At 30.7% G+C, this 19,741-nt stretch overlaps 1 protein-coding gene across 3 annotated transcripts in view; it reads left to right on the forward strand.

Annotated features, from left to right (window-relative positions):
• Positions 1 to 14,281, forward strand: part of LOC106468111 (thioredoxin domain-containing protein 11-like) — a 41,290-nt gene extending 27,009 nt beyond the window's left edge. For 2 of the 3 annotated variants that reach the window (XM_013928524.2, XM_022396410.1), the window contains exons 7-14: positions 696 to 830; positions 1,534 to 1,692; positions 1,835 to 2,155; positions 5,663 to 5,711; positions 5,890 to 6,050; positions 7,935 to 8,047; positions 9,097 to 9,177; positions 12,654 to 14,281. In XM_013928524.2, the coding sequence (XP_013783978.1) occupies positions 696 to 830; positions 1,534 to 1,692; positions 1,835 to 2,155; positions 5,663 to 5,711; positions 5,890 to 6,050; positions 7,935 to 8,047; positions 9,097 to 9,177; positions 12,654 to 13,170 (1,536 nt within the window). In that variant the 3' untranslated portion in view covers positions 13,171 to 14,281. The remainder of the gene's footprint in view (positions 1 to 695; positions 831 to 1,533; positions 1,693 to 1,834; positions 2,156 to 5,662; positions 5,712 to 5,889; positions 6,051 to 7,934; positions 8,048 to 9,096; positions 9,178 to 12,653) is intronic. The other variant, XR_002612554.1, reaches the window with a different exon arrangement.
• Positions 14,282 to 19,741: the final 5,460 nt, after the last annotated feature.

Consider the following 19,741-nt stretch of genomic DNA (forward strand, 5'->3'; position numbering starts at 1 on the left):
TTCAAAAAAGTGTAAAATTCTGAATTAATATTTGAGTAATTCCACTGTCTTATTAATACAAAATGATTTAAATTGAAGACTTTGAATGAATGCCGCTGTCTCGTCTCTTCACCTATGACTCCCCATCGATGGCCACAACATCTCTGCACATCACCAACAACCACTGGAAAAGAAAACCTCCATCATGCCTTCTCCAACCTCCTTCACAGCTTTGTCTCAAAAAATTCCCATCAATGTTTCTAAACGTGATTTCAGTCATTGTAGCTAATTATTTTTACATGCGGAGTTGAAGAGGAATAACTGTTCCTAAGCCCACCCTGTTGAGAAGAGCAGGCAACTATCACATTAATTTCTCTTCCTTTCAACAAAATTCCTGCCTTGAGTAGTCTTTTTTTGCCAGTATAGATAACCTTGCAGCTATCACACATATAAGAATAAACAACACGAGCATAGTAGTTTAATTATCCAGTCTTTAAAGTGAATGAAATTAAGTCGAAAAGAGGATCAATCATAGCTTTATTTTTAGTAATATTTTAGATGGTGTTTTGAAATGTAACATTCTTTTTAGTAATCTAAATTTTAATGTGCTCTTTTTTTCTTCATCACATGAGGTATTAAGATTATACTTAACTTTTTCATTTGCTTTAGAATTACAATTTTTCAATCTAGATTTTCAATTTGTCAATTCTGTGAAGGTTCACCTGATAAAGTGGATTTGTCCATTACAATCGAAGAGCAGAATGCTTTCAGGATTGATTGAAAACTATCCAACTCTTGTTTTATTTACTCCTCGTAACCTGATCCGAGGAGTCTCTCCATATTATGATTTGGTAAGTACAATTATTTATTGTAATTTATTTGCATAGTGTTTTATTGTAAAATAATCTGAATATTTTATTATAGTTGTTTGTGAACTTAGTACACTAATAACTTTGCTGTAAAATTGTGCCCCACTCTTTGGGGCTGTGGGTGCATTATAAGAGTAATGGTCAAATTCCAATGTTTGATTAGAGTGCTCAAGTGTTGGAGGTAGGTGCTGTTGACTAGCTAGCTGCCTTCCCTCTAGTTTTATCAGTTCAAAATTAGGGATGGCTAGTGCAGGTAGCCCTTCTGCATCTTTTCATCAATATCCAAAACAAAGAAAAATAATTTGAAGTTAAAATTTCATTTTCATGGAAGTTGGATACTTACTTGTAAATGAAAGACGTTAATTTCCTTTTGACATTAGAAACTCCAACACTTAAAAAATGAGAATATGGAATTGCAAGTTATTGTTAAAATTTTATATTGATCACAATTTAAAAAACTACTGAAACAAAGAAAGCAATGACAGAAAAAAAAAGGATACATTTTTTTAATGTTTTTGTTAAACATTTTCTTTATTATTTATCTGTGCTTAGTTTAAATTTTGTGATTGTAAACCAAACATTTGTTATAAAAAAAATATTAAATGTGAGCAACAATTTAGCTGAATAGATAAAATACGTTTCAATGTTGCTATAGTAACTTAATTTTATTGGTCTGCAAATTTAGCTACGAGAAGTTGTTTTGGACTATTACAACTGTAACTCCTCGACCTACATTACATCTGTGGTGCAGAAGCTATCCCAGCGAAGAGAACAGGCAGAGATAGACCTTCAATTACTACGTGAAGATTGCTCTCTTGTTTTGGAGGAACCACATCTTAATAAGGGAAGGCTGTGTTCTGACTGATATATTTTTTTTTATTTGATTTGATATCTATATGATTTTATTAAGTTGTAATGATGAAAACTAGTTGTGTATTGGCTTAGCTAATCATTTATGTTTTAATATGTATTATTAATTATTACAGAATGCGAAAGCTGATCGAGAAGTATCAAGTTCCAACACTTCAGAAGTTAGAGATGACAGAGTGATTCAAATGGTTTCTACTGTGCAGAAACAAAAGTGCCAGTGCCTGAAGGTTGCCCTCAGTTACAGTGACATTGATTTTCCAAATACACAGTTTAGTGGTGATCTGTATGAAAATTTCACAGGATTTGTTTGTCAAACCAACATTACTTTAAAAGTGATTGCGTTGGATGCTGTTCAGTTTCACACATTTCCAGAACACTTAGGAATTAATATAATGGAAGAAAAACATCAAACAGCCGTTTTAATTCTTGACATGAAAGTAAGTTTACCATTAATGAATTTCAAAAACATGATATAAAATTATTGGTGGACCTAGCTAGAAAATTTTTCAACGTAACGAAATACACGATTTTCCATTCTATTAATAATGATAGTTATTTATTCAGCTGAAAAATTGATTTAGAAATTATGAGTTTTGAATAAGGTGGACATACTAAATTGCTCTTTAATAGTAAAAAAATTATTTCATTAACAGTTTAGGTTTTGTTTCAGCATGGAAAGATACAACTGTTCATTCACTTTAATTGCACAGAATATCCTCTAAACTGTATGATGAGAAATGCTGCTCAGAGACACATAAAATTATTTATTTATTGGAACCTACAAAAGAACAGTTTAGAATTCGATAATATTCTGTATAATCTATGACAGCAACAAGTGATTTTTTATCACTTCTAGCTAAGTATAAGTATAAAAGGTGTAGCATAAAATATTAAAAATATAGAGCTGATCTAGATTTGGATTTTTTAAATTCTCTTTTCTATATCTTATGTAAAAATTTTAGGCATTCTTGTAAAATTTCAATGAATATTTCCTTCATAAATTCTTAAATTGAATCTAAAACATACTTATTTTTTTATTTAAAGCTGGTTTTTAAAAAACTAAGACTGGTACAAAAGTGACGTTACCAGATGTCCCAGTGAAACTGGGATTGATCATGTTTTTTAGCCTTTTTTCTTTTTGCTGCAATCAGAAACAGTAAAAGTATTAAATTGTGACTTTCAAACGTAAATTTTGATATGATATTTCTCCCGTGATAGCTTTTCTCAATGATTACTGCCCTCTGTATATGCAACTTTTTGCTCGCCACCAACCTTGTGTTCCTACCTACCTCTATGTGTTTGCACATGGCACAGCTTCATTGTAGCATGCAAATTAGCATGTGACAACCTCAACCGATAGGAGTGACAACACACACCCTCTTAACACACCTGACTCCCTCTGTAGAACCCAATCTTCACTTCTCAATTTGGCAGACATTTCCAAATTTCAGTTGTGTTTGTTCAGTATTTTGTATTAACAATTTGATTTGTTAAACAACTTTCCTAGTTGTTTCTAGTTTTTCTTGAGAATTTTTGTTTCTTTGTGAAACTAGATAATAAACACCACAATATTTAAAAAATGTTATCATAAGTTAAACTCTATTAGAGCTGTTACAGTGTTACTTCATATTGGGGGTGGGGGGGGGGATATGTCCCAGTCTTTAACTCTTGGAATGTGGTAACCCTATTCAAAAGCATTTTGTACCACCACCTTTTATCTGTAATAGTGTGCAGTGGTTTTAGTATACGTAATGCCAACAAAATGTTTGTATAATTTTATTTCACATGTTTCATCATTTTAATTCTGACACTTGAAATAAGATAAAAAAATATTTAATTAGTATTTTCATAACAAAATCAAATGTTTTTAAAAGGTTCAATATGGTATTTATTATTATTTTTTTAAATTTAGTTATTAGGTGTAAACCTTGGCAATTTGTGTTGAACAAAGTTGTTGTTTACACCTTCTTGTATCTGTGGCTTACATTTATAAATCAGATTAGTTTTGTTTTTGAATTTCGTGCAAAACTACATGATGGCCAGCAGTGTAAGACTAGAGGGAAGGCAGCTAGTCATCACCACCCACCGCCAATTCTTGGGCTACTCTTTTACCAACGAATAGTGGGATTGACCGTCACATTATAATGCCCCTACGGCTGAAAGGGCGAGCATGTTTGGCAGGACGAGGAATCGAATCCGTGACCCTCAGATTGCAAGTCGACCACCTTAACCACCTGGCCATGCCGGGCCCAAATCAGATTAACAGTTAATCCAGGCAATAAATCAAATTCATAGTTAATTCAGGCAAGCTATTATAATGTTGTTTGCTGGTAACTAGCTGGACCACTGACCATAGATCATTATATTTTTGTGACCAGAAGCTGCTAAATGTTTCTTTTCAGTTACACTTATTTTTGTTTCACCATTTTTTTGTATTATTAAATAAAGAAAATACCATAACAATTACATGCATGTGTCAGTTTCAAGCTAGGTTCAAGTAAGTTCTTGAAAGAGTTTCTTGGAGGAAAAACAATAGATTTTATTAAATGTTATCTTAATAATACTAACTTTAGCAGAGTGTAGCACGATGGCTAGCGTGTTGGACTGGGAAATCAAGGTAACATGATTTACACCCCATTTCCAACAATAAAAAAAAAAGTACTTTTCACTTTGAGGCCATGGGTGCATTATAAGAATGATATTAAAATACCACTATGTGATTAAAGTAGCCCGCAAGTTGGCAGTAGAAATTGTTGACTAGCTGCCTCACCTCTAGTTTATCATTCAAAATTAGGGATAACTAGTGCACATAGCTCTTGGGTAGCTATGTAAAAAAAACAGCTTAGTTTTATGAAAAATATCAATTAACCTTTCATTAATATGTAATCAGACTGTCGGAGTATCATAATATGTAAAGTAAATGTATGTTTGGAATGTGATATCTTTTGCAAGGTCTGAACTTTCAACAGAAATATGCCTTGTGTTACACCTGTTATGTTACTGTGTAGTTTTTCACTTTCCTGTAATTTGCATATTAATATTAATATATTGTGTGATTTTTGTGTTTCGATTTGTTTTGTAAATATGCTACTTATTATTATTACTTTTCTTTTTGATTTGTCTTTTTTTCTGTCAATGTACATTTTTGACCGTAGCTTATTTGCTGCTTAAGTTGATTCCTCAAAGAGTTATTGAATCGTAAAATGCAATTTAAAAGTTACGCAGAGAAGACAGTTAGCAAGGTTAAATTTGTAAATGATGTATGCATACATAAATATGTGAAGTGTATTAATCAAACCAGAGTTTGCTCTATATTTACCAAGATCAAGCAACATTACGTCCTGTCACCATCACGAACTTGAGTGGGGGTATCCTAAACATTGGGTTAATTTTAAGTTCTGATGTATCTAAGTAGCTTGCTCTCATCAGAAGTTACATGTAACCATAATAAAAACAAAGAGAAAAAACAAGATTTTTACCTCTCACTAAAATGGAGTACAGATTATAAAAACAAACGATAAAAGAACAAGTTTACGCCAGAATTCAAATGGCATGTTATTTGTACCTGTGGGTTTGAGATAATAACAAGTATTTTTGTTCAAGGTTTCCAGTGTATAATAGAAACTAATTAAGATTTGCATCTGCTTTTCTATTATGTACTAGATAATTACACTTTATTATGTAGTGGACAAGAAATAATTTAGGATTAATAATAATACTAAGTAATACATTTATGTAAGGGTTAAGACGCAACAGATACTAATGATGGTGATGTATTGACAACCGATAGGCCTAAAGTTTGGGATAAAAGTCATACGTTAATAATGTTAAGTTTAGATCCATTGACTTCTTTATTAGTAACGTATGTGTTTTTCTTAGCAGTAAAATGCTTACACAAAGATTTTAATGGACAAAACGTAAACTAAAATGTTCTAAATTTTCAGAAAGAGACACATTACCTACTGAAGGAAGAAATAGACAAAAAATCACTGAGTAAGTTTTTTCTCTGTTACATTCTTAGAATATATTTTACAGTAATTCATATCGTGCAAAGTCTGTTTATTGAAGTGAAACGTGCAATAAAGTGTGCTTTGGTATAATATAAAGAGAACTAGTAAGGATTCTGTAGAAGTTGTTTCTAATTTTTTAATGACTTTTCAATTTTATGAAGTGGATTTCATTGCAAATTACACCCGAGGATTGTTGGATCGTTACTTAAGAAGCACGATTAAGGAAACACGAGAATGTGTAATGACACGTGACAGTGAAAATGTCTGTGTCCATGAGGTGACCACGGATACTTTCAACAGAGTAGTAATGAATCCCAACAAGGTAAAGTGGTAGAACTGCATACATTAATTTCATTTTGTAACCATTTTTTAATAGCTGTCAAAAAAATATTGTATACAATTTATAAATTTCATAAAAATCTAAAGGGACAAAAAGGATGTCCCCTTCCAGCTCCCAACTATAACCACCCAATACTACTCGTGTATTTATCCAATATTTTCTTGAACTTGGCTCATTCCAAAAGCCAACCACCCTGTTTCAAAAGTAATACTGTCTAAACTGCAGACGACTCCCATGCTGTCAAAATTTGAATTTATGACCCCTTGTCGTATTCTTTTCACTGCAAAACACAAAAAATGTTTGATGGATCTATATTATCAATACTCTTAATAATCTTAAACATTTCAATCCAATACTCTCTGATCCTTCTCTTCTCCAGAGAAAACAAGTTGAGAGTTTCAGTCTCATTGTAATGAAAGTCCAAATCAAAGTTTTTAACCAAAGTGATTAGTAATCTCACTTTGCAGTTTATTATCTTTCATTGTATAGTTTAGAACTAAAAAAACAATATTTCTAGTCTTTAAAATTCATTTTGCTGAAAAAATCAAATATTTTTGTCTAACCAAATCTTTAAGTTTAGGAGATGGAATTTTGTTGCAACTTCCATATAGTTTTATTTTAATAGATTTCGTAATTTTTAATTGTGATTATTATAAGTGGTGGTGGTGGTGGTAGTGCTAGAGCCTCAAAATCCTAGAGACAAAATCAACTTTTTTGTCCTAAATTAAATGAGTTATTTGCAAAAACAAAAGTAAAAAAAAATAAGAAGCTTTGTCTCTGCTTACAAAAAGTTCAATATTTTTATGGAGTTCATTGGCTTTGAGCTGTCAGATAATATTAACACAGAGTTAATGTTTAATAGGAATTTCTGTTGAGATGTTTGTGTATTATTTAAGCTAATATTAATTTAGGTCTTTCTACCCATGTGCTTTTCGACCCACATCACTCCCCAGCCTAAACCTCTTTTCTTTCGTTTGTTTGTGGGGGAAAAAATATGAATAATTTGACTCTCGTGGCACTTCACTAGGTTTATTAATCATAATACAAATATATTTTTACATAGTTTAACATTTTATCTGGCAAAGTTACTACTGTGTGTTCTTAGGGTTCCCCCAGACATCACTGAAGATAGTTATTTGAGCTTCTGACCCGAATTTTGCACTTTTCATCCTGAACTTGTCTTGACATATACATTTTGAACTCCACAGTGCCATCTGCCCCATTGTATGTAACTACTAACATGTTGTGTACGTAAGAAAGTTAAATACGTATAATTAGTTACAGAAGCTCATTCACTGGGCAAAAATAAATAACGTTTAACAAGAGACTCGAGTCAGGACCAACAGATTTCAGCCGTTGTCCGATGTGGTTTCACTGTGAAGTTTGTGGTGTCTGTTTATACCATGTAGCATATAAGTAGCTGCTTTCTAGTTATAGTAATAGGCAACTAATAATTCCCTGTATTCAAGCTTTACAAAACATTTCTCTTTGGAATAGTAATCAATTAAAAAAAAAATTAAATGTAGTTCAAAACTTGTCTGACACCACACTTGCATTGCACCAACACATGAAATGCCATTTCAGGGATATAAGGATTACATTTTTTCACATGATTGTGAACCATGACCTGTCAGTTTAAGTTGTCAGTGGATTTACACTTTTTATTTTATAAATAAAATCAAGATTTGTTGATGGATTCTAGATCATGCACAAAACGAACTTGTAGTATGTGTCAAATTCATTATTTCACAGTTGGATATCATTTATAACTTGGTAATAATACAGATTTGTTTTTTTCACAAGAGCTTAAAAAGTTTAAAGTGTGATGTATGCTTTTTAGATACTTCAGTTGTTATTTTATTTTAGGATGTTTTACTCCTCTATTATGCCCCCTGGTGTGGATTTTGTAAAGGTACTTCCCATATTTACCTAACTGTGGCAAAGTATTTCTCTGGAATCTCAGGAATTTTATTTGCAAGGTAAAATAATAGTTGTTTTTAATGTAATACAATTATATGCTAGAACTGTTTTAGTTGTTTTTTTATTACAAAGAAATAATACGTTACTTACAATTAGAATATATTGCTGGTATTAAAACAATGATAATAATTGTATGATAATAATCTTAACATTCTAATTATTTCTCTGTACTAGCAATATAAGAAGTTGTGCTGAATCTTTAAGATTAATAATGAAAGAAAGGTGCAAGTATTAAATATTTTTGAACTGTAACATTTATTGTATTATAATACGTTTTGAATTTTCATTTTGTTATTGGAGGAAAACTTTGGTAACATTAGATATCTGTTTACTATATTGCATGGTAATTGAGCAGCAAAACTTAAATCATTAGTACTGGCAATGAAGTATTCCTTTATCTACGACTCGATTGAAAAATACTGTTTTTGTGTTAACTGTCAGTGATGTTTTATCTTTATATCCATATTTTCAAAAAATTGCTAAATATCATGAAAATAAATCCTGTAACCAACTAGTGTTTTACTGTCTGTGTTATCTTCAATTTGATGAAATTATGAACGTATCAAAATGGGCTAATTTTTGTAGCATCACTCGTACTGAACAGATAATTCTGTAATTTCACTTTTGTAGCATTTCTCCTTTAACATTTAAATGTTTAAACTACATTTTCTCAAAAGTGGTTGATATTAAGGAATTGAAGTTAAAAATTGTGAGTAGCTGGTGCTAAATTTATGGAACTAAAATGATTGTGCAGGATTTTGTATGTTACCGTAACATTTCGGTCTGGTTATTACAAAAGTGGTTGATATTAAGGAATTGAAGTTAAAAATTGTGAGTATCTGGTGCTAAATTTATGGAACTAAAATGATTGTGCAGGATTTTGTATGTTACCGTAACATTTCAGTCTGGTTATTACATTACTTCTCAGGCACGAGGATACCAAACATAATTTGTGTAACAGTACGTAACAATTGTATTTGATGAATATCTGTTTATTAATCTGTTAAGAGTTTATGAACAGAATATATTGATTAAAAGTGAATTTCAGAATTAACGGAGATGAAAATGATCTTCCTTGGGAATATACGGTAGAAAAGTACCCTACCTTGATATTCTTTCCAGCTCGTAGGTAAGCATTTCACCGCAAAGAATTATTGTTTGTACAGTGTAATTTATCCTCACTAAACAAATAGTAACTACAAAGGCATTGAGAGTTTATCTAGCTTTTGATTTGTAGAAAATCTCACTGCACATTTTTATCTTTTGCCTTCAGGTTTAAAATTGAAATATACGTACAGAACATAATTTTATCAATCTGTTTATCGTGTTTAAAGAGAATAAATGAATCCCAGAAACTTGCATCAAATACGAAGCTGTGCTTTATAGTAACGTTTGACTATTTTGTTTGTATGTTTGTACTCCAGTGGTGAAACATTTTCTACAAGATGGTTGGATAATTGTTGGACTTATTTTTTCTAAAGTAGGATTAGTATATTATGATAAGGTACAAGGTGATTTTCAGTTAAGAAATATGTGTAACTAAACAAGGAGGGGTGGGGGGCAGAGTTGTATTAATTTCAGAAGGGGCTAGGTGTGACTTGATTGTTAGTATGTTGGACTGTAGGTCTAAAGGTCTATGGTTTGTGTCCCATTGGTGCAAAATCAAGCTACTCATTTTGGGACTGTGAGTGCATTATAAGAGATACTCAAATCCAACTATAAAGTTACAGTTTCCCAAGAATTAACCTAACTGTTAACTAACTGCCTTCCATCTAGTCTATTGGTTCAAAGTTAGGGATGGCTTGTGCAAGTAGTCCTTGTGTATTGGAGGCAAATAAAAATTGTGAAGAATGCAATGAATGATGTATTAAAGACAATAACTCCTTTTAAGAAAGAGTTTTTAATATAATATATATATATATATATATATTAGTGTGTTGTTTGATGTTTTTTCTACCCCAAATCACATTCAGACCATTGGAAGGTGTCACAATAATTGTTTTTTTACAAGGAATACAAGTGATCATTCAAGAAAATCTTCTTTATTAACTCTTTCAGCATGGTCTCGTAACCATTTTGTGCTTGTTATAGTTTTCATGCTATAAAATTCAAATTAGTAAGCGAATGTTAACAAAATTTGGCAGATTATCAGTAAACTCTACAATGCTTTCATATGCAAGATATGAAATTTTTTATTAAGTCTTAAGGTTTGTTAAGCAATGTTTTTCTTGTCTTTTTTCTCTTCACATGTTGCCTATCCAACATGCAAAGTAATTTTTCATTTTAAGATAAAAATACTTTTATATATCAGAAAATTTTCATATTTCACATGCATAACCCTTATAACGTCCAGATAGTTATCAAATGTTTCTTAAGAAAAACTATTTTATCTGTTATTTTCACTAACAAACCTCTGTACAGGTTCAGTCGATTTGACCGATCTCGTAACCACCATAAAAAATTAGGAGATAGATATAAATTATGCCTTTTTCATTCTAGAATAACTACAAATTATAACACGAAAACACAAATGTTTAGACTAAATAGCTTAAATCTCATAACATTATACCTTTATATATATTTATTATCTTCATTATATTGACCTTTCATCTGTACCTGGCTAACAATACAGAAGTTACAATGACTCGCTGCATGTGCACTCATGTTACTGTTTCCAATAATATAAAACTGACCTATAGTCTTTACAAAGTGACCTGTCTTGGCTTTGTTTTAGTGGACTAGTATTTTGTAATATACAGTCACATTTCAATTATTATACATTATATATGTATATACATTATTACTATTCACAAACAAGTTCTTAAACTTACTTTTCTTAAAACATAGAACAGTAAATAAAGAAGTAAAGCAAACAATTATCTCTTCTAGTTACGATCTTTGTACTCGTTTGTTGCTTGATGTAGGTTGCTAAGCCTTATAAAATTTCACACGTGGGGGATGTGAAATGAATAAATTTTTTTAGGTTTTATATATATATACAAATTTGAAATACCAAAAAATCATAACTTACTATATATATTCCACTATAATGTATCAAGTTTAGTAATCAAGTCGTATTTGGGTCTAAAAAAATATTAAGTTTCGGGCAGACTAAAGTCGCACCTTACCAGCTTTAAAATTTGTATTGAAAGAAAGAGGTGACATCGTAATATTTGAAAAGGACCAAGAGTGCCACTAGGGGGACAATCTGAGTTTTGATTGGTTATTCACATGTCATAGATAGAAGTAAATGTATATAAGGAAGCATTTCCAAAATTGGAAAGAGGTGAGTGGGCCCACTGTGTTTAATTCAGTACATGAGTGATATCTCAGCAAATAGAAAAGATATGAGGTTTTTATTTTATATTCTAGCTTCTCAATATTGGTAATCTGAGTTCCCAATTTCTACGACACTATAGACATTGTATTTTGACATCACAAACACCTAATTTGAACCAGTGCTGCATTCAATATTTTAAACTAAGAAATTAAATAATGTATAATATTAAAATTTATAATCTACAGTTTGATACTAAACTTATTGATATAAATTCATAAAATAGTAGTTCAATAAAATTTTTAATGTCAACAAATGCAATATTGTGGCCTTTGACCCATGTGGAAAGGGTTAAAACATTAAAAAAATTGCTTTGTTATGCTATGATATAATTGTAATGGAACTAGTTTTAAAATAAAGTTTTATGAAGATATAATATGAAAGAATTCCAGATAATTACCTTTTTTATGTACATAAGTAAATCTAACCAAGTTTGCTCATATGATTTGTTTTTTAATTGTAGAGGACTGTCATAATTTAAATCTACAGACTTTCAGGGTGTATGTAAAATATGTCGTGAAATACCTTCCGATTTGTATTATGATTATCCATGCTGTTGATCTGTTATATAGTAAATCTCAACAACAGAAATATGTAAATGATTGAGAAAATAGATAGGTTTAATGTTCTTTAAAAAAAAATCATGTTGGTAAGTGTATTTGTTAATTTAGCTCCTGAGGTATTTGGTTAGAAAAAAAACTCCTGAAATCTGTGTGAAAGGGATGGCCAAAAAAATATTTCTTTGTATAATTTATTTTCCCTTAAAAAAAATGTGGAAGAAGTAGTCATCAAACTCTGCAGTTGAGAAAGTTGTATCAGTTGTAGTTCAGTTAATACAGTTGTTTCTGTTTGATATATACACAAATTGAAGGTATAACTGTTGTTTTCTGACTATGAAGTTGTTTTGATAAATTTGTAAAAACATTTCGATCATTGAAATTTTATATTAATCATATTATTTTGTTCTCATAAAAATGTTTTTAATGGACCAACCAAAAAAAGGTGGCATCATACTGTTACAGTTCATTTCTGATAAGTTTTACTGAGAAAAGTTGAAAAAACCATTTCATTTTAGTTCTTTCAGAATTTAAAGTATAGACAAAATATAGGTAGAAAGCTAGAATTTTTAAATTATAATTTCATGATATGAAGCACCATCAAACTTTAGGCAGAAAGACTGTCACTTTTCAAATAATTTTATATAAAATTTGCCGTGGAGTTATTTTTGAACAATTCTTTTTTAATGAAGTTTATTCTAAACTTTTTAGGAAAGCCGAAAGCATGAAGTTCCCACAATCGTTGCATTTGACAACTACTAATCTCCTTCAGTTTATTCTAACTAATGCTCAGTTCACTGTGAGATGGCAGGCTGCAGCCGTGATGTGTAACAAAAAATGTGTTACTCAGAACTTTCTACATTCTCTTGCAGAAATTAAACATCATTATATCCAACAAAGACTTATTCTTAAACAGATTAATTTGGTTCAACACAAATTATATGAAATGAAGCTGAGAACAGATGGAAAGAAAAGGAAACATTCCTTAGAGACAATACAGCAATTCCAGATATTAGAAGACTATTTGAAGTACCTTGTTTTAAACTTAAGAAACAAAAGAAAAGCAATCATTAACACAATAAATCTTCAAGATTTACTTCGAAAAAGGTTGGGTTCAACTTTAATTGAGGATACATATAAAGACCTTAATAAGAAAACATACTTATTTTTAAAAATACGCTTTACAAGAAAACAACGGAAGAAGAAAAGAAGAAGAAGAAGACGGTAAAATCTTCAAAAAGTTTGAAACAGCATTTAAAAACAGAAAAATATCAAGAGTGAGGGAGGAGCTTTAGCTAAGTATGATAGTTAATAGTTTTTAATTTAGCTGTTGCATTTTATGGAAACTGGAAATCCCTTGTGTTAACAGCTATGTTAGTATTACTGAAAAGTGTTCTGTTATCACTGTATTGACACGAATAGATGGATTTCTTAATTGATTCTCATCTTACTGTTTGCTGTCCACAATGATAAAACAAAGAGAAAAAGTGTACTTGTAATGAAATCAAAACAAAAGGTAGGGAAGCTAACTTTAATAGTGTTATGATGAACTTATTAATGCAGTCTGAAAACAAACAAACAAACATATTTTTAATTGTTGATTATGGAAAAATCATAAAGTTTGGTCAAAATTCTGATTTTTGAATATTACAAATACTTTTATTCTCATTGGTAAAAACTATTTTAGGTTTATGAGTTCCCATTTAATATTATTGTGAAATGATAAAAACCCTATGACCCAGTGCTTATGAAAGGTCTTCCTTTGGAAAACGTTTGGGTTATAGGGTTTTATTATTTTATATTAAAGCTTCTTGAACCTACGTATTTTTCTGGATGTTATTAATGTGATTCGTGCACTCATCTGTTGTATATAGTTATTTTTATCCTGCACAAAGAACATTGAGAACTTTCAATAGATCATGAACTGTATCAGAAACAGAAATAGTGATATAAATTAAGAGAAGGAAGTATTACAAAAAGCTAGAGGTTATTAAAAAAGGCTAGAAGTTATTGAAAAAAGGTTAGAAGTTATTAAAAAAAGGTTAGAGGTTATTAAAAAAGGTTAGAAGTTATTGAAAAAAGGTTAGAAGTTATTAAAAAAAGGTTAGAGGTTATTGAAAAAAGGCTAGAAGTTATTGAAAAAAGGTTAGAAGTTATTGAAAAATGGCTAGAGGTTATTGAAAAATGGCTGGAGGTTATTGAAAAATGGTTAGAGGTTATTTAAAAAAGCTAGAGGTTATCATAAAAAAGGTTAGAGGTTATTAAAAAAAGGCTATAGGTTTTTAAAAAATGACTAGAGATTATTTTCATGTTATTTTGTAGCTTACTATACACACACATATCACAACTTTGAAAATATAAGCTTTTAAGTTTATTACTCTGTTTATGTAAAATATAACCTAAACTTCATTGTATGCTTTTAAATTCTATTTTTTAAAAAGTATAAGAATGAAAAAATTAACAAAATTAATGTTATTTTATAGTTGTAGCTTTCCATATGTAAGAAATATGAAATTGTTTTATTATAATTCCATCTGTTGTGGAAAGAATAAGTGGTGAAAGAGCTAATGCTAAACCCAATTCAGTATACTTAAAGTTCCTATCAGTTAAAATGACTTTTTTTAAATTAATTTGTAAACAAGTTGTATCTGCTGATGTTTTTTGGGGAACACACTGATATTTCTTGAACTTTCCTTCTTGTATTGGTACTAATTTAATGTTAAAGATTTAATTGTCATTTAATATGGTAAATATTACAGTAGTTTCTTGTTTTTCATACTGTATTCACCAGAATATTAAATTTGGGTTTTATCTTGATCCAGGTCCACAGAGCCTGAAACTTCTAAATGGTTTTGTTGTACACAGTTTAGAATCAATGTTTTTTTGTTTGTTTTTCAGTTTCTTTTTCCATTTGACCTATATTTATGTTAATTTTTAAGATGTTTGTAAATAGTAAATTACATTTCAGTTAAAAATATTTCCGTGAGCCATTAAAAAAAAAAGTTGTTTCTCAGATTCGCTGACCCGATTTTTAGCACAATGCTTCTTTTTTAACTTGCCGTTTCAACTTTAAAACAAAATCAACGTTTTTTTTCTGTAAATTCTTAACTTCAATTGCAAAAATGTCAAACTAACCTCATGTTGAGACACAATCTTTAAACACAGAACCCACCATGTTCATAAACATATAAAATGAGTTAGCGTTTAATGGACTTTGTAAGGTAGATCAATGTATTTAGTTTAGTTTGTTCCTTTTTAATTTATACAATTAAAAATGGAAGCTTGTAATACTTGTTTAAATACATAGAAAAATACTTATATAATCAAATACCAGCCTAAATTAGCATACCTGTTTTACGGTATTTCAACCACATTTTGGTCAGTTTGTTACATAATATGGAAAGTTTAATTTTGTTGCTACCTGTTTTATAAAAATCATTACTGATGCAGGCAAGAGGTCAAAAGGTCACAAAACATTACTGTGCAATTATTTAAATAACCTTTCTGATTAAAAATAATAAGTTCTGACTGACCATTTTCCAAGAGTATGTTATTAAGAAAGGATGATACCATGATTCTGAAAGCTGGCATCAATTTTGTCTCATGGGATTATAATTATTATTATTTAGAGAAACTTAAAGTAAAATCAGTCTTGTAAGATTTATCTAGGTTTACTTCACTGAACTGTATAGGCCACTTATTTAGACATTTAATGAAACAGGTAAATGTTAGACTAAAACATTACAGGGATATAAATGTACAAGTATGTGAAGTAACAGAAATTATTCAAAATTTCGATATACATACCCAGTATTAAAAAAATTCCCAACCCGGATTTTTGAGGAAAAAAATCTGAGAAACAATTTTTTTTTTTTTACTTAACCCTATAAATGATAACTCGAGAAACACACAATATCTCATAAAACATATAATTTACTGACTATTAGAATAGAACTTAATTTTCATGAAAATAGTTAAGAAAAGTTATTTTTGGCCCTTCTTACATAGAATTAAATTGTTGTGAGATAGATGAGAATCTTCAAAAGAACATCTTAAAAATATAATTCAGTTTGTTAAGTTAGGAAACAGTTTGAATAACTGATGTATAAATTTGATTTAGTAACTTGTATTATCTCTAGTCTTAGCTTTTTTTTTTTGTCTCTTTAACATTACAAAATTTGTATTACATATAACTTTTGCTTTGGAATGAAATGGTACATGTACAAATTTGAAATTAGATAAGTTCGGATGAATCGGAAGCTTTATGACTATGTTTACCTTTGATATTTATACACAAACCTTATCTTACTGGTTTTAAAATGCAGCAGTTCATTAATGATTATTGGTTATCGCTCTTGCACAAACCTTATCTTACTGGTTTTAAAATGCAGCAGTTCATTAATGATTATTGGTTATCGCTCTTGCGATGTTAGTCTTCACACTTTGACCTGAACTAAAATATATTTTTGTTTTGTGAAACCCACATAAGGTTCTGGCTTGGTTTCTCTTGATAGAGAACATGTTTAATTAAGTATTTTTAAGCACTTGTATATTTTGTTTAATTACAATAAATTCCTTCCTATCTATTATACTTTAACACACACAGTGTAAGCTCCATTATCAATCTTTTTTTTTTATAACTAGTGCAGACTTACAGTTCCCACATTATGTTCTTTGATGTTGTAATTAAAAAAAAGATAATTGCTTAAAAATACTTAATTTAACGTATAAGCTCCCTTATCAAAAAACGTGATGTGGGAACTGTAAGTCTGCACTAATTATAAAAAAAAAAAGAAGATTGATTAGATATTCATTGTATTTGGGTGTTATATGCTATAAATGCTCATTGATTTAAATAATTTTTACTAATTTTTTCAAGGCCCGGCATAGCCAGGAGGTTAGGGCACTCGACTCGCAATCTGATGGTCACGAGTCTGAATCCTCGTCCCACCAAACATGCTCGCCCTTTCAGCCATGGGGGCGTTATAATGTGATGGTCAATCCCATTATTTGTTGGTAAAAGAGTAGCCCAAGAGTTGGCGGTTGGTGGTGGTGACTAGCTGCCTTCCCTCTAGTCTTACACTGCTAAATTAGGGATGGCTAGCGCAGATACAAAACTAATTTTTTCATTTATGTGAAATATTGATATTGAACTAGTACAAGGTGTGCCAACTAAGTCAATGACAATGAAGATTTCAGGGGGCGATCTAATAAATAATTAAGATGATATTTAATAAAAATAAAAACTAGTTGATTCTGTTCTTAATCTATTTTTTCATTGGTTAAGTTTTTGTGAATATAATAAAGGAACAAAAAATTTCTTCAGAAATTGGTAAAATACTTGAATCAGCCGTGCCTTACTTTTTTTTTCTGTGGAAAGTGATCTATTTACAAGATAAAGTTAGTGATACTCAAGAAGCCTGATGATTAAAGTAGAAATATAAAAGTTATCTTTACTTATATTAATATTTGCCTATTGATCAACCACTATGATTCCTTTATTAACTTCAAGTTAATGTCTTTCACTTTTATGAGGGTTTTGTGATTCACAATATTGTTAAAGAAGCTTTACTTCATATAGCCACCCTCATATTACACTGCCATCTTGTAAAACAAAAGAGGACCAGTGTTTTAATTGTTTCTAAAATTTTCACAATTGTTTTTTCTTTAGTGTTATGTCACATTGACATACTCCCTATATAGGCCCGGCATGGCCAGGTGGTTAGGGCACTTGACTCGCAATCTGAGGGTTGCGGGTTCGAATCCCCGTCACACCGAAGCATGCTCACCCAGTGTCCGAACTAGGACGTCAGTCCTACTCCCGGATATTCACCTCCAGAATTTGGAGGTGTGAGGAACACCATACGAAACTACTACTCCCTATATGCACTGCTTTCAGGAAAATAAATAAATCGGTAGTACTGTTATAAGAGAATGAATTAAAACTAAAGTAAAAATATTGCATCTAGAAAACTGTAGGGGAAATCAGCATTTCATTCACTTGTACAGTAAGTAGACAACATTTTGCAAAGTAACATGTAAGGTTCATTTATAAATAATTAGTACAAATAAGTAATTTGGGGAATTCTGATGTGATCATTAGTAGCTCACTGAGTGGGTAAGGAGGACAGGGAAATTTACCTGGGGCCCTGCGTAACCAGGGAGAAATTGGGCCCCACATACCAGTTCTTCCCTGTGGTCCATGAAAGCACTCGGCAGCCCTGTTTGTGTTTATTAAAAGATGAAAGAATTTTAATTGCCCTTGGATTGCATTTTTCAATTAATGTAGGAAACTCTTTGCCATGCTTCCAAATAGAATTACTCCACTGTCTTATTGAGATTTTTGTTTTTTATTTCCCTTGCCTGTAAGGTTACAAATTTACAGTTTTATGGATTGTTAAGCTTTTGGTTTTGAGTATTTGATTAAAAATGTGTGTGTGTGTGTGTGTGTACTGAGACAGAACACGTCACTTGGTTCGTCACTTGAAACAAAAAATGTATTTTTAAGATGGTATATTAAAGTCAGAAGTTATTCATAATGTGTATTGATATGTCTATAACTAAAACAAACGTCTGCTAAACCACAAAAATATAATTATTACAATATTATCACTGAGTTTGGTTACAATGAAATATGTAATCTTCAACATTCATTAAGACTAACTAAAAAAGTACCACATATAGTGTCTTGTAGAGTACAAACCTTTCATCTCTCATCTCCTGGAAGATAGAGATAATAAATAACAGTACATGTAAAAAATCCTATTGAATGGTTTGTTTATAGGCTGTTTAGTACACCATAATAGCATTTTCCTTGCCCGTATATAAGTGGCTAAAAACTGCTGTTGAATGAAAGCCAATCAACATGTTTAATGCTTATCTTAACTCATTTTAAGTGAAATTATACAAATCAGAAGTATGTGCATAAAACAATGCTATAAAAGGGGATAATAGTATTAACCAGTAGGATTTTAATTCTGAAAGTTTAAGATACAGGGTTGAGTACATTATATTAAAGCAAATTTTATTTTGAAAATCAGAAATAATGTGATATAAAGTGGAACAGAATGTATTAGAAGAATATTTTCACATTGTTTTGCTTTTTATAGGTAGTCTGATGGTACCAAAAATGTGTCACTTTTGGGAAGGGTTTTTAACAGTCTTTTCTGACGCACAATATTTTTCCAATCAAGTTATAAAGATGTATTCAGATTGAGAATTTAGAATTTACTAGATAGGTATATCTTAATGGAAAACAGATTAAATTGATCAATGTGAGAACTAGGTCCATTCAGAAAGAGACCTACAACAAGTTGTATCCCAACTGTGGTAGTCAAGTTGCAGCATCATGTTTTGTATCCTAACTGTGGTAATCAAATTGTGACATCTTGTGACAGATGAGAATCCAGGAGTACAAAGGTCAGTGATAAAAGCTGTCCACATATTCCTGGCAACAGAAAGTAACATAATTAAGAAGGATCATTTTGGAAAAAGCAAACAGGGTATGGTTTCATCAAAGATAATGCTCCCAGTGATACCTCAAACATCTGGAAAGAAATTGGTTTTTATTCTATTCCATATGAAGACCTACTAGTCAAGTCACTGGATGCACCTATGGATTCTTCTGCAATAATACTGTTGAAATGTGCTGTAAGATCATCATCATTGTACAGTAAATGGATTAAGGAAAGGATCAGGGGTGAGTGGTGTGCTTTGTATATGGCAGAGCATTTTGCAACATATACTATGCTAAAGGGCTATTGTCAAGATACGCTATCTTCTTGTTTATTTTGTTGTTC

The sequence above is a fragment of the Limulus polyphemus genome, unplaced genomic scaffold (genome assembly GCF_000517525.1).
Source record: "Limulus polyphemus unplaced genomic scaffold, Limulus_polyphemus-2.1.2 Scaffold2877, whole genome shotgun sequence".
Classification (NCBI taxonomy): Eukaryota; Metazoa; Arthropoda; class Merostomata; order Xiphosura; family Limulidae; genus Limulus; species Limulus polyphemus.